Genomic DNA, 17598 nt, shown 5'->3' with positions numbered 1-17598 from the left:
GCACTAAGTGGCAGATATACACTGACAGGTGGAATAGAGACATTCAGGTGTCACAAAAGAGGAATTTGACAAGGTAGGTAAAACTGGGCAGTCTGAATGCAAGCAAGCAACCAAACTTTACGCAAGATGGAGGAAGACGATTTCAGTCCACCGTGTCAACATGTTTTATTGCTTAGCTCAGTCAATATCTACATGTAAATTGCAACATATCTTAAATCACCCATTTCCCATGGTGTCTGGGGTTTGTCAATGCCCTGCGGTATTTATTTTGTATACTGACAGTGGAAAGTGTGTGAGCTATCTTATCTTTTATATGCAACAAACATAGAACATGATTTTTTTTGTCTGCACTTTTTGGATTTCTTTCTCCTTTTAAAAATGTTATGTGTGAACTAATAGTATCCCAGTAACTACTGACCTCAAGTCCCAATTTAATCATACTCAATTAACTGCAAGTCTCTATTTGCTGCCACAAGACAACAGTTAAAGCTGTCTTCTCCTAATTTGTGGTATAGGAATATATCCACACAGGGAGCTCAGCAGGCCCACAACTGTGTATTAAGCTGAATAAATAAGCAGATGCAGTAATCATAAGGATAGATGGGGTTTAGGCCGGGGCTGTTTGGGCGTGGTGTACAGCTGACAATACAGCTACTTGATGCTGATGGCACCACATGAGATCCTGTCTATTAGTGCAGCACAGTTACAGCAAAACGTTCAAAAATACTGTAATTGAGATATAATATCACAACTATTAATTTATGATCATGACTTCTGAAAGCGAGAGCACCTGTCATTTTGAATCATTGCGTCCAGATCATTTGCAGGAGCCCAATTCAGACCGATGCTGTAACCTGAAATTCATCCATGTTTGAATTTACAAGATTAAGCTTACAGTGGGTTCTGACTCAGCCTAGCTTTAGTTGTGATCAGGAGTTTCTATAGCAGCTGTAGGATTACTACACTTTTAACAATGCTAGCACAAGGTCTGCTCCTTCGGTAATGTTCATTCTTTGTTCAGAGGTGTGTGTGTGTATATATATATCCATCTGTGACATTTGGAGAAAGCTAAAACTCTCTTGATTAATCCGGTGAGACAAAAGACAAATGGACAAAAACTGTGTAAATGAGAAAGAGAAATAGGAAAGGAAGAGAAATTGATTCCCACATCAAAGCTTAGCCCTTTGGTTAGTTAGTTAGTGCATCGGTCTCCAAATCCTCCATGAAAAACACCTCGGCTACAATTTTTCACATTTTACACATGAGCAAATTCAGAGCTATGCTAAGATGGTGTGGTATTCAGGGTGACAAAAGATGACTTTTCTTCTCACATCCTCATTGTTTTTCACACCTCAGCCTCAGATCCCGACACCAGCTCAACACTGGCTGTTTGAGCCAGGAAACACTGATTCATGGAGCCAGCCTTCTGACAGAGTGCAGCTAAGCATCTTAGCACTACTGCTAGAAGATGAGTCACGAGTAAACGAATTTGATAAAGTATGTGGTGCTTAACTATAGCGCCTCAGGTTGTGAGCTTAACTAATTCTTTCCAGGTGAGCAAACAGTGGACTTCAATGTCAATATGTTTTTTATTTGGTCGCAGACACGAGACAGAGTGTACACAATGTGACATACTCAAGTCTGTAAACGAGTTCAACGAGTGGCTCGAGTGAGATGGTGTGTGAGCACCTACCTCAACATCCTGCAGGCTGAAGTCGTTCTGGTCTTTGAAGTTGGCAGCCCCGGCACTCAGCTCCATCAGCATCTTGGCGATCTCAGGCTTTATTGCTGCAGTCAGCCTGCTGGCCGCCTCCATGACGTGTTCCTGCACGTCCTTCAGTTGCATAGCTGCTTTGGAATAGTGAGAGTTCCTGAACACACTGCTGAACAGGTCTGTGAGGAAGGCGCTGGCCCTGCAGAACACATTGAGGGCATCCAAATATTTGGAGATGCCTTGCTGGATGTCTGCAACCGCGGTAGTGGTGCCAGAAGGAGGTGGGTGGCAGCTGCCAGGCATGCCCACCCCGGAGCCTATGGGCGAAGAAGCCGAGCAAGAGGAGGCCAGGGAGGCGCTCAGGGTCCGGCTCAGCTCAGGCATCTGGTACTGCTGGTGCTGTTGCACTTTCTGCTTGGACCCGCCGAGCAAAAAGCGACGCTTGTAGTCCATTTTACTTTCCTGCGCACTACAACAATACATAAGTGGTGCAACAGCACCGGAAGCTGCTGTTTTTTGTTTGTTTTTCTCCCACAAGTGTCCTTGTCCTCTTTACAAAAACACCAAACCCAACGTTCCCGAAACTGTTCAAGTTACGTAAAAAGACAGCTCAAGGATTCCACCTGCCAGAGGCTCATCTCAGTGTGCCGTGTAGAGAGGCAGCACAGACTTGGGTGAGGTCGGAGGGCGATCAAAAACACTGGCAGGCTGAGTGAAATGCTTACATGCAGCCCTGCTGCAGATACGTCAGGCCCGGCTTAAAAGCAGCACAGACACACCTCCAGATTCTCCGTTTCCAGCCTCAAACAAAATTATCATAATAGGGGAGGAAAAGTCGAAAACACTCCTTAATTTACTTAAAGTGATACTACAGCCAAGTTTTAAAGTGCATTACCTTTCCTTCAGAATGGGGAAAAAAATCCTTCTTCATACAGTATATAGAGTATATACACATATGTATGTACATATATAAACCTATACCAGCCTGCACTAATAAAAGTAGAAAATCCTTTCAAAAGCTGAGAGGAAAAATGAAAAATGGATCCAAGGAAAATGAGACACTGGTCAACAGCACGGAGGAACAATGACAGTAATAAAACAAAACAAAAAAAAATAAGTAGGTAAATGCTGGAATCAGAGGATGTGGTTTGGGCTCTTCTTGTGCACCGGATGGTAGAGGAGCTGTGGGAGGCGAAGGGCAGACAGATCCAGTCCGTCTCAAATCCTCTTCACAAAGCAGGACTCTGCAGGCAGTGAGCGAGTGGCCAGCTGATAGCTCTGTCTGCCTGTCTGAAGTCTCCAGCAGCTTCCTGGTTTCTCCCGTCTGCTGGCTGAGGTAGATATTACTCACCGCGGAAACAAGTGTGCTTCCAGATCTCGCCGTTCTCCGCGGATGCAGATTAGAGCGACAAAAGCACAAATGTATCTGTAAGGCCTCTAGGTCATTTCCTACGGGAGGAAAAGGGCAGAGACACAGAAGAGAAGGTTAACATCATGTCAAAGAGGAAGGATGAGCTTCGTTTCAACTGTTGAACTGTTACACCCCAAAATAAACTGGACTGCTGGACTCTGCAGCTCAAAACCTAACCAACAGACAGGCAGCTACTTTACTTGCCTTGCAGCATTTTCATAAAAATATTGGCCAATATCAATAATGTTTGTAAGGTTTTAATTAATAATAAGCATGAATGTTTACGCAGAATAACAGGAACACAAATATAATTGCTAAAGAACATATCTCATCTTTAACAGTAGGTCTCGCAATAATTCTTATTCTAGGACAAAAACCTCATCGACTGATCGCACTGAAAGCAGAAGTGAGAAAGTTTAAAATGATTATTACACAAGACAAACATGTCTCTCGCATTCAATAATAGCTTCAGTCTTCCGAGAAATGAGATGCATATATTTATAATAATTACTGTCCCACTTGAAAACACAAGACAAACATGTTGGATCTTGATCTCATCACGTGAGCATTGTATTTTCCTTTCTTAGGGTTGATTTGTGGTGTGCAGTCACAACCTGTCACAGTAGGCACAAAAGCTTTACTATTACAAATGTTATTGTCTGGATCGAAATGAGGTCTCCATCGAAGTACATAGATCTATTCTGTCAAATAACGCAAGATTAATACATGTCTCCCTTTTGATTTCTAATTTTTTTGTCTTAAAATTTAATATGACCTGGTAGTTGAGATGAATCTACGGTCGAGTTTTAAGAGTTTGTCATTGTGTCTGTTTGTCAGTGACAAACTCGAGCTTCTTCTTGTCCATTAAATGCTACATTTAAGTGACAAATATGGTTTCAGAAGAAACCACACCCCCTTTCATTTTGTTCAACTAGTTTTGCAGGTTTAGTCCATTTTCTTCTTTTGTTTGCAAAAATCTTATAAATCCTTGAGGATGAAACGGCTCTTAGTATTTTATTACAGTTCACCAGCACCTCGCATTCTGCAGATCACACTGAATTTAATTTACAAAACCTTGGAGTCACTTTCTACTACAGGATTTTCTTGGTTCTGTTTCCATCAGTTCTTCAACAAAATTCATGGCAACATTTGTAAAGTATTTATATAACAAAGCATAACATCTTTAAAGTGATTGAGATCTAACATAGACTTAAACTGGCAACAGACAACGTTTTTGCTTTAACTCATCATTCTGAAGTAAAAAACTAATTGCACAGTGTAATGGCATAGAAAAATGACACCATGAGCAAATAGACTGGTTCCCTGTAAGCCTCGCTTTCACTATGCTATGCCATGCTATTTTGTCTGCCACTGGGGTGGATTTTCCCTGGAAAATGAAGGATGATTTACAGCACAAAGGAATCTCGTCCGTCGAGCACCCAAAACAGGAAGAAGCATTGTTTTCTGTGGTCGCCATCCCAAGATAACGGTGGAACAACCGGAATAACTGTGGAAACTTTGAACTGCAAAAGAAAAGAACGCCGCGGATGGAGCAGGAAAAGACGGCGACGAGGGAGAGTGACAGACGACAAAATTGATTTGATTTGATTGATTCGAGGAAACAAGATTGAACAGACGGGCCATTCACTCAATGGAGATCAACGGTGTTGTGTCAAAGTGTGTTCCCCTGCTGATAAGTGTATGTGTATGTGTGTTTCCCCTTACCGGCGGGGGTTGAGATGTTTCAAAACCAGAATCCTTTCTACTAAATCAGCAAATTGCAAAATTTGCCTACCTGTTACTATACTGTGTTTAACTCTGCCTTTTCATAGCACTGAGATCTTGGTTTTTAGGGCAAATTGGGACTCTTGCACTTATTTTTATGCTTTAGACAGTAGCAAGGCTGCTAGCGGTCACCATTTTGCTTACACTGTGTTTGCGACAGCGGCACCAACAGTAATACCACAGGGAAATTTGTCTATTTCTGCTTTAAGTTATTGTACTTGTCACTCACAGCTCATGCTTATTAAAGTTATGACTTGTGCAGAAAAGTAAACCTACTTCGTGTTGCTAGCTACACAACAACACCCCGACTATAAATTGTGTCATCCATAATATTTTGGGATGCGTCAACTGTTGTAGCGACAGATACAAACTGTTATTTTCCTGTTCGGATTGGAAGAAGGTCGTATTTAGCCACATTTCTCTAAACTTGGTGGTAATATTATACGACTGTGGTTTAAAGTTGTACATTTCTAGACGATTACGAACACCATACCTCACGGAGAGCGTCTCTGAAAAGAATCTCTGGCAGTGTCTGGTTTTAGTAGAACACAGCTGCAGAGAGAAATTCCTGCAAGAAGCCATTGTTGGAAGACACTGCGGGGCCTGTTGAGCTCCTCATAGTAGGAGTCACAATACACTCATTCAATAGCAAAGCATTATGTGGCTCGTCCTTCTCCCTTTGGCCTTTTCACTTGATTATGGAAGTAATATTTTACATTGTCAAGATCAAGGGGAATTTGGCTGCACATCCCTTTTGTACAAGTAATCTAGACAGCCAAAGGTCAGCTGGTGAAAGCAGATTTTTCAGAAAGACACATGTAAGACTGAACACAGTTTGTGACATTTTTGACAAGGAAATAACACGACTACTGATGTGAAAGTATCTAAAACGGTACATGCAAACTCTACAAAAAAAAAAAACTGCCTGTGTCAACAAAGCTGACAGGAACTTGAAACAAAAACTGCATTCAAAACCAGTGCCAGAAAGTGATTTATTTGTCCTCTTTCCATTCCCATCCAAGAGAAGCATACATTGGAAAAAGTCAAAACAGGTCCAAAGTAACTTATTCAGCTGAGGTAAAAAAAAAAATTGAGAACTGAGAAACTGATTTTGTGTTAGTAGGTATAGCTTTCAAAGAAAACAGTCCATCACAAAACCTGTTCCTCTGCTATGTAGAGCCTGCCATTGATACACTCCTGATGATATTACACTCAATGGGACAACAAACATCAACATGACAGACTAATCTGTTCGACACACAGCTCCCTACACAGCAGGCCTATCATTTTATGGAAAATTCAGACTCTGTTATCTTGTAGCACCATGCTGTAAGCTTCTGTGTTTTGGGATGAGTCAGGAAAAACAACTAATGGGGGAAAAAAAAAAACACACCATCACTATCCAGCCTGCCGTCATTGGACAGCTAAGCAGCTGCGTAGTGGCCTTACATGCGTCGCTTCCCTTATGCATCCCCGCCAACATTCCCCCCGACCTTCAAACCTCACTTCCTTTCACAAACACGGAGGGGTACGCCCGGCAAAAATCAGCCCGGCCTCATCTGTGCCTGGCTGTAAAGTGGAGAGACAGAGCCAAGGGAAACTAGTGACCTCCTCATGAAGGGACAACAGAGACGTGCTTCACACTTTTTAACCCTTACATTACAGGCAAATGTTTAATTTATTAGTTAAATACCTTGCACACAGGGGGGTTATCTACTTACAAACACACCAGAGCAATTGGGATTTTACCGTGCTCGTGGGCTCTGCAACAACAACTGCTTTCCAACCAGTGTTTCTCTAAAACACCGCCTGGTGATTACCACAAAACAGAAGCTGCTGTGTTGACCACACCAATTATAAATCACATCAGAGGGTGACTGTCAGCTAAATGAGGTTAACACTCTTTTAAGATCTATGTGTATACTGGGGATCAGATATGCCAGATCAGAATCAACACAGACCTTGTTAAGTTGATTACATATCAGCAATGATGTGACAGGTTCACATTTAATAGTTTTTTTTGTCAAAGTGATTATAAATTCTAGTTCATTTAGTCACAGCAAGCTGCTCTGATTCATCTCCTTGTATTTTCCTATGTAAGCAATAGACTTAATCCGTTACCAATCCACTCTGTAGCTGTACTGTGAATTCCTGAACAGGATACCAAAACGGTTTGGAAAAGGGAAGGCACTTCCTAAAAATGCTTGGTATAATTGCAGGAACCATATGTCTATCACCATCAATCATGGGATAGCTTCAACCGATCAGATCAACTTTAGGAGAGGGCTACCACCAGCAGGACCAGTAAATCGAACTCTTACCGAAGCCAGTTGAGAGAAGAAAACATTGTTTCCATCGAGTAAAGCCTTCAGCGCTGTTCTTTGCTCATCTTTAAATAAAATATACTCTCCAGTTCTGATATAACCTCCCGAGGAGCCGCCATTGTTGTTGGCCACCAACAAGTCGTTTCTCTTGCTGGTCGTCACTCCTAAACCACACCCTCAGCTGACATCTCTAGCTGCTAGTGCATATTAGCGCATCATCTTACAAATTCAGCTGCCTTGCAAAGACACATTTCTGCAGCACTACAGTGCTTCTTTAAAATGCTGTTTTGTCACACATTTTACCTTTCTCAAAAATCTGCAGCTCTTGCAATTTGGATATCGCACTTGGCCGTTTTTAAATTTTGATAATATTTCAATTATTAAATGCAACCAGGCTTCTCAGCCCTTTAGCTACAATCGTGAATTTAAAAAAAAAAAATTTTTCTACACTGCACACAAAAACACACCATCGACTAGCAAACTGGGCAGATAAATTCAAGGTGCAACACATTATCAACTCTTAGGTTTTCCATTAAGAAGCATCTGCCAGGTGAACAGCACATGCAAACCGTCTACTTGTTACTCAGGGGCGGTTTAAAGGCAGCTAACTAGTGCAACAGTGCAGACCTCTAATTCCCAGGGATTACAGCTACAGAACCTGCCAGGTGGCCCGCAATGCATGCTAGTTGACACAGTTAATAGGATATTAGCTTTTGCGAGGTAAACAAGAAACCTGAGCTATGTTAGCCTGAGGCTAACCACTCTAGTTCTCACACTTTCACACTGTTGGGCTGAATAAAAGGGAGCAGAATACAGTATGTGCATCAAGTTGTTTGAAAGAGGACTAAAGAGGTCAGCGAGGCCACTACAGGGAACAAAACTTTGATCCGACGGTAATTACCGTTTGTTGTGCTGGTCCTGCAAGCCAAATTGGGATGTATTATTATATATTACTATACTTGCTTAGTTATTTCTCTTGGAAACACTGTTGTCATATCCAATGCAGAATGAACTGAAGGACCTGCTCACAGCTGGACATAATTAAAACTAATTGCATGGACAGTGGTGAGACAGCAGCTTTAGGAAGGTGGTTTGAAAGACCGAAATTTAAATATTTAATCCGTAAAAAAACATTTTGGTTTTTTGTTAAACCTAATTGGCAGTGGTATTCCAAAGTCACAGCTTAACATCCGTTTACTCACATACTTTCTTATTCCCCAATAAAAAAAACATGCTAAAACATAGATTATTTTTCATTCTCAGGACACTGAGTACCGACTCTTTGGGTTAGAATTTGGGCCAAATACCGACCAAAAGCGTCAGTATTTGACAACCTGGGAATGAGACTCAACAATCAACTATCTTTCTCCAGAATCGCCTTTGCTTCAACTTATTCTGAGGATTTTGTCTTCTCTGAGAGCCTTGGTTTGATGTAGTTTATGACTCCACTCTTCAGACTGAATAACAAAAGTAGGAACTGATTAAGTGCAGTGAGTCAGAGTCCATTCAGCCTGAACAACAAAGCCAGATTTTTGGGGGGGAGAAAATTGCGGACTACTTGTTTTGTTTCGTGGTTGTTCCAGGCAGATAAATATATTTGTATAGTGTTATTAGACAGTGTTAGTGGTCTACATTTCCTTCCTGGCTATAAAACTCCGTATGCAGAGGTTATCCCAAGAGAAGCAGACGTGGCATCAATATTAATGAGGCCTACTGGCTTCTCGGGGTAGCTCCATTGGCTGCCTGCCTCCTGTTGCAGGGCACACTGTATCAGAGATTGCACCCAAACAAACACATGTGATAGGAGAGTCCCTCCGGATGCGCGTTGGAGTAGCGCCAGCCCACTTTAATGTCCTTCCTCCAGGCAGCAGGGGCTGCTTCGGGCTAATGTTAGCTCTACTTCCCTACTCACCGTACATGTCAGCTGCTCAGCTTCAACAGGAAGGGGGTTAAGGTTTCCTGGAGCAAGCTCCCTGTCGCCAGTAACAAAAACGTCAAACCAAGTATGTCACTGGGTAGGGTGGTGTAGTAAATCATAGCACCAACTATGATTTACCTGTCTGCGCAGAACATTGCAGCTATCAACAGTGCTAGCAAGTAAATAAGCAAGTATCAAGTGGTAGCATTCTAGCAACGAGCTCCATAATTTGAATTTTTTAGAGAAACTACACAGATCATGGATTTAACCTAGCATACTTTCACTCAGGGAAACATCTATTAACACCTGGGATGGTGCCCAGTACATCTGCACCCTTCTGCTACTGAGCAGCTCCACTCTAGCATACAAGTGCCATTGCTCAAAGGCACCTTCACACCGGCTGTTGAGAAGCATTAAGCTTTTTATTTTATTAAACTTCCCCCACAAAGAATTCCCAACAGGTTTGACAAAATAAACCAGTCAACCCTCTGGTCATGAGCCCACTTCTGTAACCTTCAGGATAGTGCCACTCATTATACAAACAGCAGTTACTTTTGGATCTGCAGCCGTATTTGTGCGACTGTCACATCACAGCTAGGTAGCCTAATAGCTGCGGATGGGGCAGCTGTTACCCATGCTGACAGCTCCTTATCCATCTGCCACTGTGAGGCAAACACAGGTCCTGTGACGCTCCAGCCACAGGCCCGACATTAGCTCTCTCATGAAGTCTATTTCAGCCTCCATGGGCAAAACAGCTGCCCTACGGTCCACACCGCACTGTTTTTAGACACTCCAAAAGGTTCAGCTCGGAGAAAAAAATGTTCTCCCCTACATCTGTTGCCAATGAAGCACAGGAATGCATTTCCCCAGAACCCTCTTAATGTGGGTTCAAACGAGCACAAAAAAAAAAAAAGCAGGTCAGGATTCATACATGCAAAACATCTCTACAAAATAAGACATTGCGTAAAAGGTTATATATATTTATTAAAGAACTGATTAAGTTTTGGAAAACAAGCTTCAGACTGTATATTTGGTTTGAGAGGCTTCCCTGAAGACATTCCACAGAGCAGATAAGCTATAACAAAGTCTGAGAATCAGCAGACAGGTCGAGGAGGTCAGTCCAAATGGCAGGACAAGTGCCGTGAGCAACTGTGTGACAGGAGCTGAGCCAGGCTCCTCTTGCCCACAGAACACAAGGAGGGTATTGTGGCAGGCCCTGGTATCCTCATACCAGCACACAGAAAAAACACACACTCTCGCGGCACACGCAGCTGCATGACTTTGTGAGAGGAGGAGAAAAAAAATAAAGGATTTGGCTATGATTTAATATTAACTGCAAGGATAGATTTGCTGCCATCAACGTAGTGTTTCTCCTGGAATTATTTTTGCAGGCAGCTGCAGGTTTCGGTGGTTTGAGGGTAAATGTTTGGTTTTGTTCCCACAACTAATCCCATTTTGGTCCCATTTTCGTTCTGCGGGTTTGGAACTAAAAATACATCTACTTTGATGCTCAGTTATCATAAAAACCTGGTCATATACACTGTTCTGTGAAGCCTTAGCCAATTCTGCTTGATTGTATCTTTTGGCAGATTCAACACTTTCTAAAACAGTAGTGAAACTTCTGTTGCTAAAACAAACCACTGTTGAGTAAGTTGGGACAAAACCTAACACTCATATCAGTGAAGAGGCTGATACTGTTGGTGAACAGGCTGGATAACATACGTCTAACCTGTACTGTCATAACAGACATTGTAAGTAGCTTATAGCACCAATAAAAATAGCAGACATGCTGCTCTAACAAAGGACATACTTGAGGGCCCCACAAGTCTGTGTCACATATGCAAATACAAATTTCACCATGTGCCATTGCCTTCATCAAATGTGCTACAACACTAAAAAGAAATAAAAAATAATGACATTACATCTCACCAGGGGGATACAGACGATAAAGGTCTTCTGAATGGACACATGAATGCCAATAAATACGCCATCTGATTCAATCTAATCAGAGCCTTTGCACAAAGCATACATGCCTTTCAGTATTCAACTGTAAGCAAACAGAATAAGCTCAGATATCCCCTCCAGAATAGCAGTGGACAATAGTGTGTGTTTAGTGTGCCCAACCGGTGGGTTTCAACAAGTGTGATGACAGGCTCTGACGTCAGGTCCATTCATGAAAGGCTGACGGCAACCTGCGGGGATGAAAATGCTTCCCTCAGCCTATATCGAGCAGGCTATATACCAAGGATGCAGGTTGCGTGCTGCATGCCAGCCACCAGGGTGCTGTATTTTTAGCCATGAGCCAAGTAAGAATGTATTCCTCCACTTTGGGCACAATGAGACAGGATATGGAGGTGCCATTTAAGTGAGAAATTCAGGTTTGGTCACGCAAGCAGCAAAACCGTTTCTGTACATTACGACACCAGGAACATTCACCAGAAGATGCAAAAATGCCAAGTAATTATAAGTCACAGATACCAACAACCTTCTGCAGCGAAGAGGAAAAAAGACTCTCCTTTATTACTGATGCTGGAGGAGACACTGCCATGGTATCCTTGAGCAACATATCAGACCTCTATCAGCTCCATTCTTCAGCGCTGAGCTGTGTGGCTGACCCTGACTTCCGACCTCCTTGTGGAAAAGCACAAGCAAAATATTTCCTGCAGGGACTAAGAAAGATAAGTATCGTGTTACATTACAGTTTTGCGGTAGCCTCGATTCTTGTTGTATTTGATCAGCTCTAGTGCACGAGCATTCATGCATCTCACTGGGAACATTTGACTGAGGGGCAAATAGCTGACCACAAGCTAAGGCTAAACTGGTTTCCCAGGAGACACGGGTGAGATTTCCCATGCTACTACGAGCCCCGTCCCCCTTATCTGTTACCCCGCTGGCTGCTTCCCTCTGAATGAGGACAATTCTGCCTAGAAAATAGCCTATTTAGTTTATGTGTCAGAAGTAAGTGGTGCTAACCATGCAGTAGATGAAACAGCAGTGATTTAGAGCTGAAAACATCCCCTATTACAGAAGACGCAGACCCCTGCCCCCCGCCTCACACCAGTGCAAATAGCGTTGTTAGTTTTGTGCATCCAAATGAAAATCCTGTCACACAATACAAACTCAAACAAGCCTGCATCTCTCTGATGCACGGGCCGGCACAACTCGTTGTAGGTGGATATTATCTAACACACTGATGGATCTGCATCCAAAGCACCTTTTGCTTCTAACTCTACAGGCCAGAGGTGGAAAACATGGCATGACTATCACAGAACGATATTATTCTTCTTTCTGATGGAGTGTATTTGCATTCCCGAGTAAATATCACCACTGTCATGATATCTAATTTGGTACAACAGGAATATAATCTCAATTCAATTTTCTTCTTCATCCAATCTTCTTTATACAACTTAGATCACTGCCATTAAATACATGTTACTCCTTGAAAGAATCAAAATATTCCATTTAAGTATTTTGCCATTATAATATACGCTTACTTTAACTTGTTTTTAAATACCAATTAGTCAAATTTGTCTCAATTAAGACAGACCATGTGATTGCATTGACTTAATTCAGTTACTACCAAGCTATACAGTATGTCTGAGCCCTGCCATGGGAAGGTTGTGTGTGACAAAAGTGTACCAAAGGATGAAAATGTTTAGACACCCCTGCCATGTGTAATGTAAATAAAACCATGCCATAAATAACTAAGAATATTCTTGTGAGGTGTTGCCTAGCGGAAGCTGCTAACCGAAGGTAACATTTAGCTTCCTTCTCGAGACACCTGTTGGTCCTCTGATATAATCTTGAGTAAGTCAGCGTTGTCAAAATCTCAAACTTTAGAGGTAAAATGCAAGCAATCAGACGCTCGCTTTAAAAAGAATAAAATGTAGAAACTCATTTAAACTGTTGAGACCAATTTAAAGAAAGTGAAAATTAATGCATAAAATGTTGAAATTCCCAGGTGCTAATAATACCTTGGCCGGGGTTAACTCTTCCCTTCCCCCAGCAGACTCTGTATCACTCATCTGTATAATCTAAAACTGTGCAGTAAGAGAAACACTAGAAAGCTCCTCTGTTGAAGGAAATATCACGCAGGTCTGTAGAGAGCGGAGACAGCAGGCCCAGCCTGTACTCCACCCGAGGGAAGCACAAACAGTAATCTTGTGACTGTATGTCGACTTCCTCACACATGCATCCGGATTCAGTGTTAGACTAAGGTAAAGTGTGGTTCCTGGTCAACATATCACATGTTGACAAACAACAAAAAACAAAGAGAATGAAAAACAACGGGAGCCTCAGTACTAGTCCACGAACTGTGGTGACTGTCCAGGCACACGGTTGAATAAGCTATTGAAAAGAAGGAGTTTAAACAGAGACAGGAATTTTGCAGAGCAAAGCACGTATTTCCACGGTGACGCAGCTGTGGCAGATGTCAACATGTAGGTCCAGGATTGTTTCACTGAAAGCTGTACGTGCCTGCAAAACTCAACAAAAGGAGGCCAATGACCTGAACATGAATGCCTCCTTCTAGGTCACTTTATTAAGCTTTAAATGTCAGTACAAACTGTATCGGGTCTCCATTCAACATCCTTTTTCGATTCCTACTATTTTGAAGCAACACAAACAACTTTCCATATGGTTCAAAGTTTAAAAGGTCATGGCTTTTTACAGTCAGATTTCTCAACACTGTTAACAACGTTTCGCAAAAATAAATCCAGCTCTTCCATCATATTGTGATCAACTTCAGGATAAAGGTCAACAATACAACCAGCAGAATTCGACTTCCCGATTCTGTTTATGAAAACTAGTTCCCCCCAGTAAAATATGGATGATATAGTAACAATAGTCTGACTTTCAGATGCCACCAGCGAGATGATCGGCTGCTTATGAAAAAACTTGCAGCCCCTGGATCATTTTTCCTTTAGACATCTAAAACACAGACAGCCTCAATCCCTGCCTGTGATCATGATCAGTCTATTGTTCTGTATGATCACATCCTCTGTGGACCTACATGATCAATTCTACACTCGACTGCCAGCGACCAGAAACAGGAAACACTTTCCAACACGATGATCAAAACACAGGATCCCTGACTAGACTGTAGAAGCTACACCCCACTGGAGAAGAAGTGGGGCAACGTTATTTATTAATGCAATTCCAGATATCTCCTCTGCACCGTGGTGACTGTACGTACAGCCACGTATATAGTCACTGTGGCTGTGTGTGAGTTCACAGAGTGCGATTATTTACAATCAGTCTATTGAAAATGGATGGAAGAAATAGTTCCTAGATATTCTGGTGCGTGACCCGAGCATTCAATCGCCATTTCTGGGTAATTTTTTCTCTGTGAAATTCATCGGAGTGTAAGATTACAGCTCCTCTGTGCAGCAGCACTGCTGCTCTCTGTATGTTATCAAACACAGCATGGCGACAGGATATCAATGCAACAGCGAAGCACTGCTTTTTTTTTTTGCTTTTTTTTTTTTTTTCCACACTCAACATGCAACTTCAACCAGGCAGAAAACTTAACTAGTTTTTTTTTTTAACTTGCTATGGGATTATTTTAAAACCCCCCGATCACTATTTAGCAGGAAGGTGTAACAGAATCCCCCGCAAGCGCAGTTAGCCGGTTTCATCGAAACTCTCCGGGATGACATGGCCCCAGTCATGGGAACACTATGTCGCAGCTATTAATACGGCCTTTTAACGCCCTAAATGCAGAGTCGCCGGGGAGGCTTTCCTCGGCATCAGTGCACAAACACAGCAAACGTTAGCAAAAGCGAGTGACACGACAACACACCACCGCGTACACACACACGGCAGAGAGCCGGTACCTTGGTCCGCTGCGTTCCCCGTCTTTGACACTCGCCCGCCGGCCGCACAGAACCAGACACTCGCTTGTTAGCTAGCAAGCTAGTGCACTTTCCAGTCAGCCCGTCAAATACTGTCAGTCCGTCGTCAACCGCGGGCATAAGCTACGCTGCCACACGAGCTTCAAATCACGCCTTTGTCGTCCGTTTGTCTGATGTTAACCTACGTTACATTTTTTTTTGTGCGGTGGGCGATCACCGACTACAGCGCGCAACTTGCGATCAAGAACGCCCAGGTCCGTTATCGGACATGCAGTCAAAGCAGTTCGCTTACAGGCGGTAAAGCTCATTAGCTAACTCGCCTCTCTGTCTTACCTCGTCTTTATCGTACTCATCCGTTGTTAAGGGGGTCAAATCTGAAGCATCACCCGCAGATGCAGACCAGTGGCAATGAAAACAGAAATAGCCAATGCCGCCAAGTGCTCCTCCTTCGCTTAGCCTAGGCGGGTGCTCTTCATCAGCAGACATCTAATTCGGCGTGTATACCAAAATACGAGGGTAGACTTGCACAAAAACGTCGCATGCATTGGCAAAAAAATCTCTGAAAACATTTGTCAGACTGTCTACGTGCTCTCAAGACTTCAACCGCGACGGTAAAATGGAAATAAGCATGTAACAGTGAGGTACGTCCGATTATGGACGCATCGGTGTTTCATCCGTTCTAAGCAGACTAGCTACACAGCTAACCGAGCTAACGTTAGCTAGCCCAGCTAGCTCTCTGCGACACGATTGTCAGCGCTGGTGGGGAAAACACACGCAAACGTAAGCGGCCCAGTGGTGCTCCGGTGCCGGCAAACATTAGCCAGTGGTACCGTAAGCCGGAGGAAAGCGAACTGCTTCAGTGAAACACAGGAAAAATGCAAGAAAACGTTAAGTTAATCAGCACATCGCTCACCAGCTCTAGGCATCCACCCTCTTGACAGCGAATCCCCTGTCTGTGTGGGAGCCGTTAAGACCGCCGCAACCACGGCAACACATTTCCGGTAAAAACCTTCACAATAAAACCAAGATGGTTTTTTGGTATAAATAGCGTTTATTGAGTGAAAACAAGGGGCCAGATGTGGTGTACCAGCTGCGATTTTACAGCTGTTTTTAAAAAACAAACAAACAAACACATGCTTGGATTTGCATTTCCTTTCTATGTCATGTCCAAACATCATTTTCCATTTTGCGTAAGCTGAGGCCTGTGTACAATAAAAGACAAGGGGCATAAATGAAGTTTCAATTACATTACAAAGGGATTTGTTTTTTGTTTTTTTACTTGATATTTTATTAAATAAGGATGCTACACCATGACTATAACGACAAACAGGTGTAATGACTTTTCTCTACATTGGTATTTTTTTAGTCTCACCCATTTACTCAGTAATTAACATGATAAGAGAATCAAAGAAAACAGTACATCTGTTTAATTGTTACAGTTGTAAAGGCACTATGAGATATTGCAGCATAATGTCACTATTAATGTTTTTTCAAGCTATTTCGTCAGATAATGTCCTCCATTTCACCTTTTATTTTGAAGGGGTTAACCCTTTTCCATTTCTGGTCATAACCACCAAACTACACATACACGTTTAAACAATATAGAGTGGTGTGAGGATTATTCACAGTGTGCCCCATCCCCAGGAACAAAAGCTGCTCTCCAGAAATGACAAGAGGAAATATGTTATTGTCCTACAGTAGCAGTATGTGTTGTTTACAGTTTTAAAGTCCATTCAGATAATCTCTCAGTGATATCCACCTTTGGTCAAATCACTTAAACCATCTGCAGTTGGTTGTAGTTGTTGTTTAGACTCTGACTGTGTCTTAGAAAGAAGGATTTGTTCAAGCTGTACTCTGAGCTTTTCTCGCCCTCTAATGTTTGATGGAGGATATTACATCCTGCACTCAATACATTTAAAAACCGTCACTTGGGGGCGTTTAGGTCCACAAATTGCATCCGGACACAACATTCAGTGGATTTGAGCAACACCGTTACCTTAAAAAGTCGACTGATCCTGGCCTACAGAGACCAGAACATTTTTTTAAAAGCAACGACTTACACTTCCTTTTAGTGACTGTGATGGTAGAATGATATTGGCCTTTGATGCTTTTGAAAAGGGATTCAACCTTTGCGTTCAGGTAGCCACAGAAAGCCTCATGTTGCACAGGGTAACTTAACTTTAAAGGAGCGGTATGTAGTTCTGGGGAAGACATTTTGATCAGAAGAAAAATATCTTCAGTATCTTCAAACTAAATAAACAAACTCTTTGTTTTTCAGGACTGAATAAACAAACTGGCACTAAAAGACGACACAGTTTCATAATGTTTTACTTTGTTTATATGTGGCGGACCCTGCCATCATTCTAGCTTTAAACAGTGTTCTGAGGACCTTATTTTCCTCTGAGAACAGCTTGTTCATCACTTTATTTATTCAACAATACATATTTCTGAGTTTGTTTTATCACCTCATTAATATTGTAAATATTAAAATTCTGAGTTTGAATTTCTTCTCCAAAACTACATATCGCCCCTTTAAATGGATGAAGAAATACAGATTGTTGAAAGTTTTATTTTGAACCGGAGCTGAACAACAC

At 42.2% G+C, this 17598-nt stretch overlaps 1 protein-coding gene across 1 annotated transcript in view; it reads right to left on the bottom strand.

Annotated features, from left to right (window-relative positions):
* garre1 (granule associated Rac and RHOG effector 1) overlaps positions 1-15982 on the bottom strand; it is a 32850-nt gene extending 16868 nt beyond the window's left edge. The window contains exons 1-2 of the mRNA XM_084358384.1: positions 15918-15982; positions 1694-3163 (exon numbers count right to left, since the gene is read on the bottom strand). Coding sequence (XP_084214510.1) covers positions 1694-2197 — 504 coding nt within the window. The 5' untranslated portion in view covers positions 2198-3163; positions 15918-15982. The remainder of the gene's footprint in view (positions 1-1693; positions 3164-15917) is intronic.
* Positions 15983-17598: the final 1616 nt, after the last annotated feature.

Source organism: Pagrus pagrus (assembly GCF_965226575.1).
Source record: "Pagrus pagrus genome assembly, chromosome: 1".
Classification (NCBI taxonomy): Eukaryota; Metazoa; Chordata; class Actinopteri; order Spariformes; family Sparidae; genus Pagrus; species Pagrus pagrus.
Note: the sequence above shows the minus strand (reverse complement) of the source record. Positions and strands in the feature narration are given on the sequence as shown.